Below are 20788 nucleotides of genomic sequence, written 5' to 3'. Positions count from 1 at the left end.
GGTGCACAACACTTAGATGTTGTTTCCAGAGTGGTACTTCATCATGTAAACCACTACTGGCTATGTGTACGCATGCTTAAATAATCAGTAATCTAGTTGGATTTCTCTTAATCTCTTGGTTAGGTGAATGCAAATGCAAGGACAGAGGCAGGAAAATAAGGCTTATGATTGTGCAACCTGTTTGCATCTTTTTGTTAAGCTTCACTCTCTTTAACAGCTCAACAAGATACTCTCTCATCGCAATGACCTCAATAAAACCTCACAGTGCTTAAAAAGAGCCGTGCATTCATGAATGTAAGTAAGAACGATGGCTGCCGAATATGAAAACAGGTCCCCTCTGGTCGATATTGAGGGAATGAGCTCGTATTAAGAAATGATGGGGTTGCCATAGATCCTTTGAGTAGGCCTCTGGTTACGACGACATCAAAGAAGCCTCATCAGAAAGTCTAATGGAGGAAGAGGGCACTTGACCAGGAAGAAAGACAACAATAGACGCTCTGGATCTGTGCATTTGCATCAGCGAAAACCTCCCACAACAGCATGTTCCTTCAGGGAGGCAGCCACGAATGAGCTCAACTTCAGCTGCAGGGAGCTTAGAAAAGTGCACAACTATAAAAAAACAGCAAATCTTATTAAGTATCCACAAGCAAATGAGATGAAAATGTACTTTTTAAAAACTGTTTTACCCAAAAGAAGGACAATGTGTTTCATTACCCTTTATCAAGTGTAGCAGAGGTTTTTAAAATCACCTCTTGGTATTAAAAGAGAAGTATTCTGTTGATCTTACTACCTTTGCAAAATTGAAACCCGTGTGTTCCTCAGATTGCATTGCTATGGCTAGCAATGCGACCCATGTGTGGCCTTGAGGCACAATGACTCAGTTAATTAGGAAAATTAAGTTTTCATACTGCTGTAAACATTCAGTCCTCTCATCCAGCGTGATTTCGCTCCAGCACAAGTCTATCTGGAAGTTGTTTAAACCTCTTAATACGTAAAACAAACAGTTGGTTATTGTACGCTGCCACACAGCGCAGTTTTGATGAGGATTTGGAATCTTTGGAGAAAAAAAAACAAGCCAGGAAGAATATTCATCTTCTTCCATCATGTTTGCATGCAAACACCAGTAATATCTGTAAGTGGATCATGGTCTGTCATTCATTAAAGTACAAACAAGGAAAAATTCAGACATTTTTCCAAACAGTTGTGAAGCAGTCCTTAAGTTTCAGTTTGAGAAACAGGCAGACTGAATAAATAAATGGAAAAATAAATGCAGATTTGCAACAATACAAAAATCAATAAATGCAGATAACATTAAGGAGAGTATGACAAGAAAGTCAAGGAAGTCTATAGTGGATTTTACAGTCACATTCAAGTGTCTCCTTTTGGAAAAACAAGAATTTCTGGACCTGTTTAACCTTTGATGTTCAAGTTCATCTTGTAAAAGCCCTTCTAGGGACAGACTTTGCAAATTAGCTCTGGCTATAAATGTTATAGTGTTATACATGTTTATTGTATACACTGGTCCTTATTAAATAAACTATAAATAATAAATAAATAAGTTTCCTTAATTCTATGGTTTGCTTTGCATGACTAAGAGCATAAAATCCAAACATAGTCTAGTAGCACAAAAGAAACCCTAACTAACATGATATGAATTCAGTTATTATCTGAGAATAAAAAATATGCCCATAATGAATACATTTTCAAAAAAATATGTATGCAGTATTATTGTGACATAAAACTACATGTAATTCAGAAACTATCACTAGTTGTCTTCTGCAATATGATTTTCTTGGTTAATGTGTGCTCAAAGATTGAATCTTTGATTGTTTTTCTAATATTTTACCTAACCCAAAATCAGATTATTTTATCTACTTGTCCACTATTGCAGATTCTGAACTGGTGGCATGATGACAAATAATAGTGGAAGCATCAGGCTTTTGTAGCTAATAGTTCATGAGATATTGTCAAACAGCTTCAAACTTTGACACGCAAAAAAAAAAAAAAAAAAAAAGCTGTAAGTGGGAGAAAAGGCAACTTAAAATCTACTTATCTCAGTAAGTATGTCATATCAAGCTAAAAGCTCACAGCTATCTTTTTAAATACACATATTTTGTGCTTTTTCAGGTAAATCAAAGAAGCTCGAGCAGAAGTTTCAGAAAAATACGCCATATCTGAGTGCTGACCTGTCACCGGGGCCTCGATGTCCAGCAGGTTCTTCTCTGCACGCAGGATAGCGGCGCCCTCCCCTATGAGCCTCAGAGCCACCGATTCCTCCACACGGCCTTCCTTGGTTAGGTGAGCTTTCAGCACGTCCACTTTGGGCTTCCCATCGCTGTCAAACACCTCTTTAGCTGTCAGCCGGTGACTGGGGGGGAAGGGGACAGCTGCGAGGGTTTAAAAAAGAAAGCATCATTAAGGCCGCTGCACTTTCATAACATGTTTATAGTACTTTAATATTCTCTTCATTGACAAAAGACTTATGAGGATACACAGATAATTCCGCATGACTGAGCAAACGGCATTTAAGCTGTTTGATTAGCAGGTACTTTGTACCTTCCAGGGGATCGACTCCCTGCAGGAGAGGGAGTCAGTGTTCACTCCCCTGCTTCCAGCCCACCCTCTGAGACAATTTACCAGATTGCTGCGATGATCTGTGACTCATTCAATTTTCAATATTTATAACAGACCCACACATTTTCTAGTTTTCTTGGCAATATTCATGGCAAAAGAGATTACACTTTGAAAATGAAGCAGAGAACTGAGACATCTGTTGTTTTAATAATATAAAAAGGGTTTCATATGAGGACAAAGTCTAAAAAACATGAGTATATGCAGGGTTTAATGTATAACCCTTCTCCATATTTAGGGCGAGGTCAACGTGCTTTTTTTTTTAATGTGTGAATACAGGCATCATCCTCAGTCTGACATGCATTCACTTATTTGTCAGCTAGAGTTACTTAAAAGGGCTAAAATGATGTTCATTTCCGACAGTCTCGAAGGCATCACAGAAATTAGACTAACCAAATCCACAACAAATCTCTGTTACTGTCAATTTCCATAATTAGTGGCTTATAAGGCATCGCTTTTCACGGCAGTCCAGTGTGCTCCAGTAATTCTGGACACGACTGAGGCACTCACAAGCCCGACTGTTGTTTGCATGTATTTTAAATTTAAAACAACGTGCTCTCCAATCGAATCACTGCATGAAAAACAGATAATTAGAAGCTTTACTGAGTATGAAAATGTGAGACAACGTTTCAATCAATGTCCAGTTGCAGACTTTGCACATAGCATACGGTTGTGACTAACGCACTAAGCAAGGAGCAAATACTGTTGGTGTTCATGCATGTGCGTGTTTGTGTTTGTGTGTGTCTCCCATAGGTGACATCACTGGTAATCAGACCAGCACTTTATCTGTGCCACACTGTGCTCGGTGACAGATGATATTTGGGAACTCAGCTGCACTAGTTAAAGCTTCCTAACAGGTGTATGTTGAAATTGCAGATTTACTGGACATGCACGCTTGCACCCTGGATATTTTTAAGCATCCCTGTGTCTGTAACAATCTAAATCTGACTGACAGTAACACTTCTCTACGGTTGTTCCAATTTACAAAGCATGATTCAGTTAAAACTCTGCCTAGAGCCAATGCAGGGAAAACCAATTTCTGATGTGTGAAAATCAACATTCTGACCATTATTTTCTCCTTATCTACTAGTTTAAGGTTCTGCGTGACAGGACACAGTGCTATGGCATCAAACTCATGTTTACTGAAATACAAAATGCTCAAAATGGGCCATTATCACCAATTTTATTAAAGCCAATACTTAGTGTGGCTGAATAAATCTTATTAAACAATGTAGGGCTTATGTCTGGGGCATTCAGGGATCCTTCATCTGAGATAGAACTGCCCAAGGCCCCGGTTTGGCCTCCCATGAGCACCTGCTGCACAACTCGAGCCCCAGGACCAGGACCTCAGGGCTTTGGGGCTCCACAGTGGCAAACACTGCTCCCCTGACATGTTGAACACATACAGGACAGTGTGAACCCTCATGTGAACTATTATGCACTTGTTTTGGGGGCATTTTCCACCTCAATAGAAAGACAGGGCGGCTGAGAATCTGCAATGTGATTATGTCAGAGATTCAACATAAATGAAGATAATTAAAGATACCATCTAGGCATGTCAGGAGATATGTATGAATACTCTGTTTTAATAATACTACATAATAAATAATAATATTAAACTATTGAATAGAAGATCAAGCTTCTATTTCACATTTGTCTAAGATGCACATTGGACCATGTCTCTAGAAATTAAGGCCACATCTTGAACTAGGACTGAACAATTTGGGGAAAATATGTAATATTATGAAATTTTCCGGACAGATTTTGCAATTTGATTTAATTTTCTAAAGTCAAACTTTACATGATGGACATGAAATACCATCATAAGAGTGATTTTCCCAAAAGGAGGAAGCATGAATTTGTAAAACCAGTAACATAAGAGTTCAAACATTGGGTCAGATGATGTGCAAAATGTCCGAGGTGTGGCTATTAAGTAATGAGACTTGGCTTATGTCAGTTAACACTCCTGTTGAATTCATTTACAGGCACCGAAAAATATAGTTTTAGTCTGAAAAAAAAATGCAAAAATTCAGCAAAAAAATTTCCCAAATTTCTAAAAAATTTGCAAAACCTTCAGGAAGAAAATTCCAATAATTCCTTAAGAAAATTCTTGCGAATATTTTCAAAAATTAAGTAAAAATCTTCCCAAAAAAAATTCTAAAATATCTAAAATGATTACATATATATCAGTAAAACTTCTAATGTTTTCTTTAAGAACATTCAAAACAAAAAATAAATGTTCAAAAATATTTCTTAAGAACATTCACACAAAAAATCAACCAAAATCCAGCGAAATTCGCTGGATTTTGGTTGATTTTTTGTGAATGCTCTTAAGAAACACTTTCATAGATTTCCAAAAATGTTGAAAATGTGGACATCAGAAGTTTTACTGTGAAAATAAATTTTTTTCCACATTTTTAAACTTTAAAACGGGTCAATTTTGACGCACAGGGCAACACGAGGGTTAAACCACAGTGTGCAGGTCTGAATCACGTAGTATGCATCAATCAGTAGGCATCAACAACCTCTGAAAGCTTCAATCTGCCCAAATTAAACAAGACGACATGGTCATCAATATCCCCCGCCACATGTGATGTCTATGAGTCTATGTCCAAAATAGTGATCAAGGGCCATAACTCTGTTAAATATTGTCGCACAGGTCTCATTTTCGAACTTGATCAAGGTGTCCATGGTGTGAAGCTATACACTAAATTTCGTAATCCTAGCTGTAATAGTTTCCGAGAAAAGCTGTCCCCTTCATGTCGGACGGATGGACGGATGGACGGACGCACGGAAGCCAAACCTATATCCCCATTTTCCACTTTGTGGAGGCGGGGGATAATAAAATTGAATTATAGCATTAGTCTCATTTAATAGCCACACCTCATATTTCCTAGGCAAACTCTGATCTGACAATATTCCGTAAAGTGACCAAAACACGTTTTCATGCTGGAGGGAGACTTCCGAGCTGTTGAACATCAGGAGCATTGATTTGGTTTGCCGTCACAATAAACACCAAGAAATTTCGTGCAACTGTCAGATGGGAGCAGAGGCCAAGGTATTTGCTGTATTTTCCTCAGCCCACAATGTTAGCCAATTAAGCATTAACCGGTGACAGGTAAACTCCCAAAGCAGTCCACCACAACTATGCTGCTGCTGAAACTGAACTTTAGAAAACTAAACAAAGCTAATTCAAGAATGTCTGCAGAACATTCTGTGAAAAGATGCTCAACATGCTTGAAGCTAAACAAACTGATTTTCATGAAGAAGATGCATGGAAAACCACATTTTTAATAGTCGTAATGGTAACTTGGGATCCATAAACAAGAGGCATACATTGTTAAAAAAATAAAAAATAAAAAATCTATAAAAATGTGGAATACTGTTCCACTCACAAACTGCAAAAATAACAGCAAAAAATCTCTAAAATAATGTTTTTCAGCTGATTCACATTCAGAAAAACCGTAATTTTTACAGTCACATATTGTAAAAGAATGAATAACATTTGACAAAACAGATTTTCTGTGATTTTAGTAGATATTACCTGGGAAAAAATATATATTTTGCGGAGTGGCTGATTGAAACACGGTAAATATCATGTAATTTTACAGTTATACACTGTAGTGGAAGCAATTACTATTTGTAAATATGTAGATACTTTTTTGATGTAGATTTTATTTACAGTTTTGCGACAGCTAATGCGTTATGTGAAATTCAGCAAAACAGGCAAACTCTGGAAAACAACTGTTAAAAAGCTATTCATAATTTTTCTATCCTCGGTATACATATTTTCCTATAAAATAACGAATTTATCCACAAAAAAAAAATCAGGTAATTTTACAGTCACACATTGTAAAAGAAGGTATTACTATTTCTAAAAACACGGATTTGTTTATGTGGACATTATTTACAGTTTTGTGATGCTTTGTGAGGGCTAATATGCAAATTAACACCTTTTTATCTGTACTAGTTAATAACAGTAATTTACCAAAACAATGAAAATCTAAAACATTCTCCAAAACCTTCATTTGTTAGGTTGAGACCACGAGCCTCCTGCATCTTATCTACAGCTGATGGGACACACACAACAAATTTGGAGACGGTCGTGCGGTGTGTGGTCCCATTCGAACAACCAGCGGACCACATCTGCCCCCACAGAAGTGCCAAAACACGGCGCATTCTAATATTCAAACACTGAAGAATAACATTATTCTTTAACTGAAATAACTCGTACGAAAGCTGTGGATGTTGGCACCTCGGCAATCTCTACAACACATCAACCTTCCACTTCCTACAGTCATGACAATGGAAACACTGTGAACTTTCCCCCTGTGGAATTTCTAACAGCCCTCTTATTAACAAGAGTAACACCCACCCCTGCCAAAACATTACATGGCACATTGTAATGGTAGGTTCTTCACTCTAAAGAAAGAGCTGCTATTCCCAAGACAAAAATTAAAAGCTCGGAGTTGAGGAAAAAGTCCGACATGGGTGGACACCTATCTGTTGTTTTCTGTTTTCTGTACGAAAAAATTATTGTTGGAGGAGGCGCATATTGCATTATATAACCTTTCATTGAAGTAACTAGCTGTTCAAAAACGGTGAAAGTCTAGCAGAATTAAAATGGAAAAAGTCCCTCAAATCCTTTTGCAGCCAAACCCTGCTATTATCAGCAGCATCAGGATTTTCCCAGACAGCAACTGATTGTTGCAAATAGCCCTGTGCATCTCTCTGTTCTTTCCTACGGAGCTTTACAGCCACGAGAACACAAACTGACCCCACGGCAATCTGCCTGAAACAAGTATGACTCAGAAATGGTCTCCATTAGCCGGTTGCTTTTGCCTTCATTAATTTTACCATTTCTCTGTTCCCTTTCTGTTATGTAACTGGGAAATTGCATTGCAGCCTCAAATCTAGCATGAGAGAGAAATGACTAGAGAGTGAGCGAGGGTCACAGAGGAAGAAAAAAAAAAAACCCCGTCTGATTTAACTTTCCCTAGTAATTTGTCTCAGATTAGTATTGTAATTTCCAAGCTGCAAATTAAAGCCATCCATCAGCTATTAGGTTTAAGGCTTAATAGACCACTAAACCTCTGAATGTCTGGAGGGCGTGCTAAATAAACCTTAGAGTTGATTTAATGAAAGTATAGTATCCTACATTGGTCAGGTTTATAGCAACATTCAACCATTTGATGAGTAGAAAGTTCTCAACTCATCAAGCCTGAGAATTACGGGAAGAACAGTTCCGCAGAGCAGACATTCAGGTGTGAATTTCAAGAAATTTTGCAACACCGGAGCATCTGAAACTGCTGGGAAGCCTTGAAATGTTGAGGCCGGTGTGGTTCACAGCCAATGCTATCTCTCTGAGGAATGAGACAGCGTGAGGTGCGCAGTCATATGGTGCTGGACAGATCAGCTTAATTGGAGAAAGTGAGAGACTGTTGCAGAGCTCAACAAACACCCCTGGCTTCATTTAGCCAAGAGCAACCTGGCCTCATCTGGCAGCTCGGATGTCTACAATTCCTGCACGTCGTCTTGGTGTTTTTGCTGAAAGTTGCGCGTGCTAAATCTAACATGATTAACCTTCCTGTTATCTTCATTTACGAGCACCAAAAAATATTGTTTCCTTGTCTGAAAAAAATGCAGCAAAAAAAATTCCCAAATTTCTGAAAATTTGCAAAACCTTCAGGAAGAAAATTCCAATAATTCCTTCCAAGTTTCCCTTAAAAGCTTTATTTTTTTTAAAAAATCCCCCAAATTTGGCAAGAAAATTCTTGTAAATATTTTCAAAAAATGAATAAAAATCTTCCAAAAAATGAATAAAAATATCTAAAATATTTCATATATATCAGTAAAACTTACAATAATTTCTATAAGAACATTCACATAAAAATCAACCAAAATGCAGCAAATTTCACTGGATTTCGGTTGATTTTTTTTGTTAATGTTCTTAAGAAACATTTTTAACATTTCTTTTTGTCCACCAAAAAATGTTCCAAGATTTCCCCAAAATGTTGAAAATGTGGACAGACTTTTTACTGTGCAAATATTTTTTTTCACACATTTTCAAACTTTAAAATGGGTCAATTTTGACCCGCAAGACAACACGAGGGTTAACAGACGTTCGTACGGTCACATTCTGATATATTCAGAAGAAATTTCGGGAGCTACAGAGCAAAAATAAGTCTGCAAATACTGCACATAATATAGTCAGTCGATCAATATCCAGCTGGTGCTGCTACTGACATCAACCGCAAACACTGACTGTGGATGCTCCACATCCTTCACCCAGGAAATACCTGAAAAAATAACAAGTCTAAGCCACGTTGGGAGCGTAGCCAGCGAGGAGGCATTTATAAAACAAATGAATTCCTTTAAAACCGCACAGACACAACACACCGATCCATCTGATAAATCCTTCCAGTTCAGCATCTTTGCATCAGATGCCAAATTGACCGCTGACGTTGCACGATGCAGTGAGGGGGCGTGGGCCAGACTCTCGGTTGTCACGTCAACCCCTCCATCCCCTTCCACCAGACAAGCCACCGCACCAGCAATTTTCCTCCCTTAAGACTCAGCGTGACCAGTGGAAATCTCAGCATGACCAACAGGGAGCTGAGGCAGAACAAAGACTGGGGCAACTATGCGCGAGTGCAGCAAAGGTCAGCTCACACCAAGTGTATAGAATACCAGAGGTGATTTGACTGTATGGACAGATGTTATTATGCAAACACAGCGTGATCTAAAGTCTGATACCAATCTACAACTTTGCTTCCTCGCTGGCACAAAGCGGCCGACTCTGTTCTCCTGATCCGTTTGCCTTTTTTTGAAATACGGTGCTGTGCTCTTTATCCTGAGGCGAGGTAAGTGGCTAGCAGCGCAGGCGAGATCTCTCAGTAATGAATCAAGTGGAAACTGACTATCTGATCAAAAAATAAATACCAGTGCCAGGTAAAGACAGCACGACCAAAGTGACATGCAGCAGGCACGCAGAAAAAACAGAAATACGCTGAGTAGCATGTTAACAAATGTGAGATTATGCTTCAGAATCACAGCATGCTGCACTATCTGCACACCGTACATGCATATATGAGATTAATTTGCTATTGACGGTGCAGAAAAGAAAAAAAATATCAATCACACTCAGACTTTTATCCAGTTGGAAGCCTTTTAGTGATGAAGCATCCACTGCGTGTGCTGTATGCGCAGGGGACGACTGCCAAGTGTTGAATAGGGCACAGAGAGTGTGCAACTCACTCTCCGCCGATAGCCAGTGTTTGTTAATTAAATTACATAACTACACTGAATTAGAGTGGGATAGGAGTCCAGGATGAACAGAATGCATGAGCATCTGTAGGCGGCAGGAAACAAAGGACATACTGTACAGCAGAAAGCACCTCATCTTCAAATGTCATCTGGCAGCACTTTCATCGCTTCATTATGAGACTGTTTGGGCCGTTCCGAAGCTGACTACCTGACATGTATAATGCAAAAGATCACATGGCTAGCTTTCCTTATGGCAAAGAACTGCAGCACATGAACCATGTAACACTCATTGTATTTCATGAGGTGATAAATTATTTGCAGCATGGTCTACTTCACACGCAGGATACAGTGTGATGTCTATAAGTCGGATGTGAAACTGGTGTATCGGCTTTTTTACAACTCTGTCTTCCTCGACAACCCACCTAGAAAGCCTCTAATGCTGTCAATCAATAATTCACTAGCCAGCTCTCCTTAGAAATGACGCATCTCTTAAATTCAATTATCACCATAGATTTCAGCTGTAGAATGACACGAATGGCGCAGTCTGCAGCAAAAAAAACAGGGTATTGTAAAACAAAAACGGGTTTAAACAATATTCAAGCAAGAACTTGTGGATTCAGTTACAGAAAAAGATCATGGACTCTGGTGAGAAATGAAAAAAAGCCTTTCTTTTCAAAATCTGGTCTTTTAAACACCAGGCACATAGTCGCAGATTTTAATTTTCTGAAAAATGAAGCATCGTAGCAGTGAGTTGATGCACAGCTGAATCCATGCACGTGGTATTTGCAATGTGACTCTATACTTCAAATAGGGGATCTACTATATTATGTCACATGAAGATGTATTAAGAAGTCGACCAATAGAACGTAAAGTACTCTCATCTGCCCCGCCACAGGTTCAAAAGGCCTGCAGGCTTTGGGACTAACGGTGAAAAGGTCACTTATAAATTGGTGTGAACCTCTTTAACATGCATTAGTAGGGACAGAAGCCGGCCTATAGCTTTGAAGCTCAGCGCTTTGAGTCCGCTGATTACATCTGTCTCCCGTTACGGGAGTGGAATGGGTTACCTTCGCGGCTGAGCCAGGAAGGAGCCGAGCCCTACGACACAAACCCTCCCAGAGACAGAACGGGGAAAAAAAGGAAATAGAAATGCAAAAGGGGGCTGAGGATAACTGTCAACGAAGACTCAGGGGGCCTGTATCAAAGACAGATGTGGTGCCATGAAGACAAGTAACGCTACAATGCCCAGCAGGTATCAAGGATAACATATTTAATCATTTGCGCACACAAATTACTCCCTCGAATTAATAATTTCTACTCTTGTACTACTCAATTTGTTCCTTGTAATTAATAATTCACATGCTAAAATTACTAAAATGGTGTCTTCAAATTACTCAATTCATTCCCATAAATTAGTAGCGAGCTGGTTGGATTTATTGGAGCAGAAGTTGCATTTTGTTCCCATCCCAGCCAGAGAGTAAACAATACCCAAGCTTTAAAATCCCACCAGTAGGCTATAACTTCTATTCATCTGTTAATATTTGCTGAACATCATTAACCCTTTGATGCACAACATGGGTCAACAGATACCCGTTACTTTTGGTGCATGTTCCGAAGCCACTGAAAGTAATTCCAGCTCTTTTTACACCTTTAATTGTCCAGTTTTGGTTGAATGGAGCCTGACTGTATTTTTACAGTGTCATTATTTTAATGTACTTGAAAGACTTCACAACTGTATAATTAATTAATGAGGTTCCAGTAATATGCAGCATTTATATTGTGCTGCCACTGTGATCAACATTTATTGTAATTTTGTGCTTTGTTTTTGTCATGTCACACTTTTATCCTGTGTATGTTTGTGTCATCTGTCATTGCTTCCGTTGTTTTATGCCTCGTTGAAACTATCTGTATGGGTTTTTTTTGTTTTGTGTGTTAGTTTTTGCCTTATCCGTGTCATTTTGCGTCTCAGTTTTCTTTAGTGTTTTGTTTCTGTTGTTTTACGTCTCGTTTTTTCGTCTCGCTTTTCTTTTGCGCATCATTTGTCATTTTTCTCTCCTTTCAGCCATTTCTTTTGTAATTTTGTTTCTCATTTGTGTCTTGCTTTTGCCATGCTGCGCCGCATTTTTTTGGTCTCGTTTCTGTCGTTTTCTTGCTTTTTGTTCAGTTCACACCGACAGTTTGTACAGCAGCCTGTTGTTAACTGTCACTCTCATTTTTGGCTCCAAAAAAAGCCTCTGATTTTGCAGGTTTTTTACTGTATTTTGTAAAAACATTACACTGCTGTTAGAATTTGGCTATATTATTTCAGTAATTTAACACAGTGTGCTTTGTTCTGCAAATTTTGTTTCAGACGTTATGAATTTATTACACAGTTGCATGCAACTTTTTAAGCGGCACAATCATTCTCCTCTGCTTCAATCTTTGGCTATACCCTGTGGTCAATGTCATAATTAATTGTGGCTCTAATGACCATAATTTCAATTTAATGCTACAAGTGGACTATTACTGTACTTTAAAGAGCTGCTGACCATCGAGATCTGCTGCAGAGATGTAAGCTTTTACATTGCATCAACAAACAGGAGAGATATTAGATAAAAGTGAGTAAAAGGGTTGCCAGGGAAACAGTGCTGTGGAGTCTCAGTCTTAATCTTTCATCCATCAAAATATTGGCTTAAAAATAAATTGCCAGCAGCATGTTACATTCTGCAGAGAGCCGATTCAAAGCTGAAGAATCGAGCAGAAGCCTGATCATACATATTACTCTGAAACATGCTTTAAAATGACATACTATCAGGCGTAGCGAACACAAACAACAGCAGTGCGATGGTGCGTCTGACAGCTGTTCGTTGCAACAACATGTGTGGCCGTCTGCACAGAGGTTTCCGTCAATGACAGTTATTTAAGGATCCTCATTATTAAGACGGACAGGTTGTGTACTAAACAAGCGAACAATCCACCCAAGACCTGCAACCATCCTGCTATGGCTGACAGGGGTTATCAAAGCCCTTCCAGCTCTGACAGAAAATAGCCTATAGCAGTGTTTTAGAAGGCATGGGCTGCATGTGAGAATGAGCGACAAGCAAGCGTTAATCCTGCTGTTGCCGCAACAGATTTTAGATGAGAAATGTAGAAAACATTTGCAGCAGCAGGTGATCAAAATGCACCGCTGCTCAGACAGCACTCTAAGTCCCTGATTAATTAGTGAGGTTAGGACTGAAGCGTGGGACGCTGATGTGGGCGAATGTCGGGATGGATGAATGTATATATGCACGTAAGGATGGATAGAAGGGAGCAGGCGAACGGATACCATGCTGGGGGGGGTGGACAGGCGTTTTGTAAGGGATGTCCCTATGCTGTTTTTCTGGTGGTGGTTGGGTGCGTGGCGAGCCATCAATGCAGCAGCGGATCAATGACACAGTGAGAGGCCGCCAGGGACACGGATCACGGCTGGCAAATGACTTCAGTTATTTGGGACTGGACTGGGGGAAGGGCATGAGTCAGGAAAGATCTGTCAATGAAGTAAAAATGCATCAAAATGGCTGAAAAAAAAAGAGCATCTGCCAAACTCTAAAAAAACTATGCACTCCCTGACTCTCAGTCCACTGATGGGACGTCCCCTGGAGACTGACGCAACCTGTAGTCCACTGCAAATTATGAGCGAGGCCCTGATGACAGACAGGAAAGTCAGTTCCATGTCTAGAAAGTCGATGTCTATTTCTGATGGGTCCTGAGTACAGTATGTAAACGCAGCACAAGATACCTGGAGAAATTACTGTTTGAGAAGTATGGACAAACCAAAGCACCTCTAAGGTCAGACTCTTTAAATTAGTAAACTCTAAAGGCGTAGATGATGGAGAATAAAGTGAAGTCTAGACAGCCATATTAAATATTGACACTGAAAAAGCTCTCTAAGCCAAAGGGACAGTATTAGGTTAGATACTAAGCAACATGGGTAGCTTCTTCTTTGTACAAATCTATAAGATTCAACACTGTCTAAACATGATTTTGATGAAAGTAAAACCAAGGAGGAAATATTGAAGCATCATGTTGCCTCATTGCTTTTTAAATTTACATAATCATAAGTGATTCTAAAAGCATGCTGCCGAAAACTAATAGAGATGCTCCAATCCAATATGATGGATCGGTTCCTGTGCTGAACCTGACCTTGTGAATGGATCCTGTATGACATACGATAAAGTGGATCCACATTAAATACACTCTCTTTGTCGGTGTCCTTATAACATTCAGTGTTTCCTAATCAGTCAAATTCATGTCTATGCAACTGAAATTTCTACATTTACGCTGCAGCAAACATCAAAGCAACACTTTACACAGGCCTAGACCAAGGCTATCAAATCCACAGTAGGGCTGGACCCGAATATCCGAATATTCGGTCGTGACGGTGGTATCCGGATATTAATTTTGAGATCCCCCGCTCCCCTTCAACTTCCTGAACAGTATGTGAATGTAGCACGAGATATCTGGAGAAATTACTGCATTTGGGCTTCGTGAATGTGAAGCATGGACAAATCAAAGCTTCTTTGACGTTCGGCAGTGACAACTTCCATTCCAACTCTTTCCATGATAAACTATTAAAAGGTATGAATGGTGGAGAATCACTTTTGCACACGCTCAGTTGGTGCACTTTTAGTACGAAATCTCGTGGACCTGGGCGGATGACAAAATTTACCTGCTGTGAATTCTTGTGGACAAGTGTCTATACTGTAGACTGGTGTTAGAAACAACAGGTTAAATAAGACGATGCTCTCCTTCAGTACAGGTAAACACAAGTGAGAGGGATGAACAGCTGGACTGATCATAGCAAATTACTACAGAGCATTATAGGCTCGGGTCAGCCACGTGTAAGATGCACAGAATAAAGTTCAACATAAAACCCCTCACAGGTTTCCAGGTTTGTGGAGACGTTAACGCTCTGAGGCATTTCCTCTGAAAGCCACTCTGACAGGCCCTGAAGAAGACATTCCCTGCCAGCTTTGCCGTGCTGAGGCCTGCACCCCCTCCTTCCTCCTCCACCACCTCCTCCACAATGCCGTGACACAGGATTAGCTTTCATTAGAGAAGGCGCTGTAATCAGCTTTGGAGCATAGCAGAGACGGAACAATGAAGGAGGCTGAAAGGATCTGGAAGACGGGGTGCTATGGGTGCATGTTCGGCCGTATGCAAGCTATTTCCACAAACGGAGCCTGTGGCACACCACGGCTAGATAGTGTCATGGCGACAATTATCTGCATATTCCCCGGTGATCTAAAAGTCTGCTGGCATGACAAATCAAGCATAACATCAATGCAACATGCTAATTGCTCCACTTGTCTAGTTATGGAGCTGACAATTACAAGGAAGGCATTCTTGACCTGAACTTTGGGGGCAGCAACACCTATGGATTTTACTGCTAGATGTAATATTTAGCAGCTCTAACGGGCAGTCCACAGACAGGTGGATTTGTGATTTCTGCTGTTTTCTCCAGTTCCTCTACAAGCAAAACCATGTGCTGATACCAAAGCAAAGAAAGGCAAGACAGCGTGCATAACTACTGGATGTATTCACGCATAGGAGGTCAGATGGATGTCGGCTGTAGCATTTGCAAGGCGGTAAAGTGCAAACGTTAACAGAAGACACGATGGGACACTAAATATTTAATTGGTCAGCTCGCTTTGATGCTAACTTGTGTAGATCAACTAGGTGTGTCCAGGAGAATAACCAAGCTACGCCTTACAAAATCCAAGGGATTAAGAATTTCAACTACCATCGCAATAAGACACAAAGAAATGTAAAGCAGAAATCCCTTCTTCTCGTACCGCCTCCCTAAAAGCAAACAGAGATAACCGATCCCAATATTAAAGTGTCACTCATGGTTCAAATTAAATTTACTTAGAAGATGTGTGATGTCTAGTCTTTGGCATAACGAAAACATGTCTGCAAAGGCCTTCAAGGCTACAATTTCAACATTTTCTTCACATGGCAAACAGAAAGGTCAGGCAGTTGCAGATGGATTGGTAGGGATGTTTGGATTCCAGTCTGGACAAAAAAAAAAATCTAGCCCTTCACATTGACAGAACCACCTTTGTGTGAGTCTTCCACCGCTCTCCATCATGTTGTCAACTGCTTCATGTATTCGGAAGGACTGACGACACGGTTCTATCGAGAACATATGTCCCCACTAACCCTGGAGAGCTCCGCCAGCGCACCGGCAGCCACTTTACAAAGTGTTCTTGTTGGTGGCGTGTTCTATGAGTGTGTACTGACATGCAGGCGGCGGCTGGATGTGATACAGATCCGCAATGCGCAGTTCAGCTACAATACCAGAGGTCTGACTTCAAAAGTTTCGCTACTAAACACCTGAAACCAAATACTATAATGATAGCATAACAGAGAAGTAAAAATATAATGCAGCATGCTACCACAAATAAACTGGCCGACTTTGCAGCAACATTTGCAAAAGTACTTTTAACTACTGGTTAGTCATGTAACATTAGATGTGCAAGAAAATTAGTTGTACTCTGTACCTGCTACTGAATGCTTTCGTTTCACTGCCTGCTGCAGTAAACTGTCCAGAGCTACACTGAAGCTGCTTTTCCAACCCTTTATAAATATCTGAAATGACACATGTAACCCTTCTGACTAAAGTAATTTTCTTTACAAACATCCTCTCTTCAACTAAAACTAAACTTTTTAATCTGAACAGTAATTCAAACATATACATGCTTCTAGATTTTCTGTAGTAAGACGCTAAATTGTTGAGGTGATCAACATTTTACAGATACTGATCCAGCAGGGGTAATTTTTATGTTATTTGTCTTCTAGCGATCTATATTCATTTAACCTAATCTTTATTGTCTTCTCCGTGGCACTGATGCGATATTTTGGTTTTTTGTGTGCACAGATGAACAGAGAAATGGCAAATAAAGAAATACGGAATCTTAAACTTCAGATGCAGGACACACTTGCTTTCAGTATCTAAACATACAATGTCTTGAGTGAATTCAAAAAAATATAGGATTGCATTCAAATGTAGTACCGTGGACATTCTGAAAATCTGGTTGGCTGCTATAGGATTCGTCGACGCTGCACATCTGGAGGAGGTCAAGCACCATGAAATTGCAAATCCATAATCCGAAATCTACATGTACGACTCCTCAAACAATCTAACGAGTACAGAATTATCGACAATGATGCAATATGGCATGTTAATCAATAGAAAGATGCTGTTACATTCCAGAAACTCCAACTGACTTCAGTGTTTTCTGTACTCATTCACAGCTTGCCTCTGAGATAATATGCCTCAACAGGCGTGATCGCACCTCCCAAGGAGGGCTCGTTGGCAGCCGGGATGTTGGCATTTCTAGAATGCAATTACTAGACACATACAGAGGGGATGAGGCCAGTCTATATTTGCACCCACACTTTGTAAACGGAGCATACCAGACCTGAAGCTGACCCAAATAAAACACAGCCTGAACTGTAGATAACATTCCTCATCATTAATTAACCTCCATCGCCCCGATCCTCTCAGCTGGGAAGGTTACCTGCCTGACTTGAAAATTAATACTCCACCACCAACTATCACAATGATGTGTGGACTGGGGCAAGCCCTCCCAAACATACAAGAATAGCCACATCACGTGTGAAATGGCATTCCTCCATGCTGTGTCAAAAGAACGAGGATGGGTCAGCAACAGCAAGCGAAGTATGCGTTTGAAATAAATAAAGCAAATAGGTTCAAGTATAATATGCCATATAATAAGCATTTTGCTGGCATCAAGTGTTTGTGTTCGAGAGATCCATGGTTGAGCTTTCATTTCTGGCAGGCGGACTGTGGTTTTTGGGAGGACAGGTGGTGAGGCAATGGGATGGCACAGCCAGCCACCTCCTCCCACCTCTTGCCAAGACAACAAGGCCCCTTAGAGTTCCCTTCCCCTGCCATCGCTTCCTTTTCCCCCTTGCCCACGCCCACCTCTCAAGCCCATCTCTGTTTCTAGGCCATGACTGTGCGGGTGTGGTGGGTTCTCCTGCCAGCAGGGGTACCTGACTGCCAAGAAAGAAAAGCAAAAACAGCACGGCACTGGGATAGGAGGGGGGGTGGGCAACAGAGGAATTACTTCTCTGAAAACCAAAGGAATTCTGAGTCAGCAAGGAATATAACTCCACACCAAGTGCACACACACATATCTTGTCTCGCCATTCCCAGCCACCCCACCCCAGAGGAGCTCTATATATCAGAAGAAACTGTGACAGAGCCCCTGAAGTAGCTGCTATTATGCAACCCTTCTGGGCTAAAAGTGACTGTAAAGTAAATCATCCTTCTCAGCCGCCAGCCTGACCTCCATATTGCAGAGAAAGCACTTTCAAAATTCACTAGTGGAGTATAATGCTGAAGGCACCATCTGTGCAGGCTTTACTAGCAGCCGTGAGATTAAAGGCAGTTAAAGCCTCACATTTGAAAGCCATCTCCTCAGTTGACATCCAATCAAAGATGAGAGCATAAGTAAGAGGCCAAGGCCTTCACTCTCTAGGCACTGCTGGATTGTGTGGGTCAAGCAGCAGTGAGCTGGCTGGGTCATGGCCGTGCTCGCTTTGGGGCAAACAGGCCTGCTCCAAGGGTCATATGTTCTTGAGGATCAGGTCAGTGAGTAAGTTCAGTTCACTTGACAGCTTGACTGCCTACAGGGAGCCTTGACTCTCTTCTGCTGCATTTCAGTAGCTGTTCCATGCAAATCTGGTCAGACCAGATACAGGAGGTTTCTTAAATTCTTCACCTTTGCAAAATCTCAAAGGTCATTCCTGCTGGTTGTGCAACACAGATGTCCAGTAATTGCAAAAATATACAGAGAAAGTGAGCAAGCAAGGCTGAAAATTCAAGTAGTCAAAGACAAAATACACTGTTGTAAATCCTGGGTGGGGTATTTAAGTTATCCGGCACTCAAACACAGTGTATTTGCTTTCATCGAAAGCAAACAGGCTTTAAAAAGACATCCCCATACAGTGCTGCAGTCCTGTGCAGTGGAACAGAATAGCTCTGTACTGTATACACCATCTGTTGGGCTGAAAAGAAGCCCCTGTCCTGCTAACTGCTGGCTACAAAACAGACAGAGCTCAGCGAATGCTTCATGCAGTTTACAACTATGATCTGACATCACTCCTGTCATGTGTGTTTGCAATTAAAAATAACCATGATTTTGTTCTGGTGGTGGGTAAAAATTAAATCGATGCCAAAGAGCTGGCTTAAAATCACTAGCAGATACACTATCTGCGGGCCGACCGGCTGATTTGTACCTCGATTTGGCCGTCCCCGAGGCTCGCCACATTCCTCCCGGGGGATCGGATTACGTTCTATACAGGGAGAAGGTCCTGAGGCATTATGGGTGTTTTGGCCTTACAAACATGGGTCTGACACAGTTGAGCAGCAGTCTGAGCAAGCGAGTGTACAAAAGGGAATGAAAAGAAATGCTGAATGAACGGCAGACGATGGCCTAGAGGAAGCGTTGTAGTCATGGTTGAGAGCAGGGATGCCAGAACTAGAGCTAAAAGTGAATAGCTGGAGAAAGACAGAAATATATGTTGTTGGAGGGTGGTTGGAATACATGACACAGAGACAGAAAATAGTCGAGCCAGTCAGACAAAAAAATCATCGTCTTTGTAGCCGTGTCTCCCATTTCTACAGGACATAAAAAAAAGGCTGACTGAAGTAAGTGTCGAGTCTCGGTAGAAAAGCTGTCACAGACATTGTACTCTTTAGTATTCTCCAGGCTGTGTGACACGGATGCGGACATATCAAAACTTGTGTTCGCAGCAGTAACTGTGCACCAGCTAGCTGCTGTCACTCAACAACCTCACCAGTTTCTGTGTGGGGGGAGGCCCGCTATTAAAGGTTTGCATGATATAGAAAGGCAACAAACAAGCTGCCAAGAGCATGACAGCTAGGGAGCGCGTCGATGTGTGTGTAAAGTCTGGCCGGGGTGTGACAACGGTATTAATTACCAACAATGGATCACATCTTGGGCTCAGGAATTCACAGAGAGGAGATTAGCCTGTTGAAGCAACATGTTTAATACAAACAAATAGTGGAATGGGAGGTTCCAACTTCTACCTCACGTCCGACATTCTTCAGAGTTTTTCTCACACAAATATGAAAACATACATGTATTAACATGCACAACAATGACAGCTGATGAGTGCATAAACCACAGTGTGCTGAGAATTTCTCTCTCTAGGCAATCAATAAGGGATCCGTTCATAAATGGCAGGCCCATTTAACAGCCAAAAGATACAGTAGGAGTGCCTCTGCTCTTAATGGTGCAACAGGGAATGGGGTGGCATTAAAGCTCAAATGATTGGTCAGTGTAATGTATGGCTCTCTGGTGGTGTTTGGACAGGCACACAATCAATCGAAGCCATGGGACGCACTAACCCGTCCACAGTCTGGCTAAAGGAGACACGCTGTGAGCTCAGGCCGATGAGATATCAGTTTGCTCTAACTGTGAATTTCCAGGGGGCGGTGACTCCCTTGAGGTCCTGCTGGGATCGAACGACGTGGGTTTCCCTGGCCGATACCGATGCTTATTAATGATACTCAAGAAAGGCCGATGAACAATATTTAGGACCGATATTCATTAACAATATTAACAAGGGCGGCTGTAACTGAATATGTAAAATAGAAACAGGAGTGACTAAACGCTCTCCTCGGTTTATGTGGGATCGACTGATCAGTTTGTCTTCTGCTGTTCTCTATTTTCATAATCTTTCACAGTTCTACCACTTTATAGCCCACTAAGGTCCATATTTTCCAGTCAATGTTTTAGAGTAATTTGTGGCTGCCTTCTATCTTCGTCACTGTGAGAGATGCTAATTTCCTGGTTTGCGGCAACGGCTTGTG

At 40.9% G+C, this 20788-nt stretch overlaps 1 protein-coding gene across 3 annotated transcripts in view; it reads right to left on the bottom strand.

The window, feature by feature from the left end:
• Positions 1 to 20788, bottom strand: part of LOC110962478 (protein phosphatase 3 catalytic subunit alpha) — a 73190-nt gene that overhangs the window by 41842 nt on the left and 10560 nt on the right. For all 3 annotated transcript variants that reach the window (XM_022210433.2, XM_022210449.2, XM_022210459.2), the window contains exon 2: positions 2187 to 2387. In XM_022210433.2, coding sequence (XP_022066125.1) covers positions 2187 to 2387 — 201 coding nt within the window. The remainder of the gene's footprint in view (positions 1 to 2186; positions 2388 to 20788) is intronic.

This window comes from Acanthochromis polyacanthus, chromosome 23 (genome assembly GCF_021347895.1).
Source record: "Acanthochromis polyacanthus isolate Apoly-LR-REF ecotype Palm Island chromosome 23, KAUST_Apoly_ChrSc, whole genome shotgun sequence".
NCBI lineage: Eukaryota > Metazoa > Chordata > Actinopteri > Pomacentridae > Acanthochromis > Acanthochromis polyacanthus.
The sequence above is the reverse complement of the archived record's forward strand: the minus strand, read 5'-3'. Positions and strand labels throughout refer to the sequence as shown.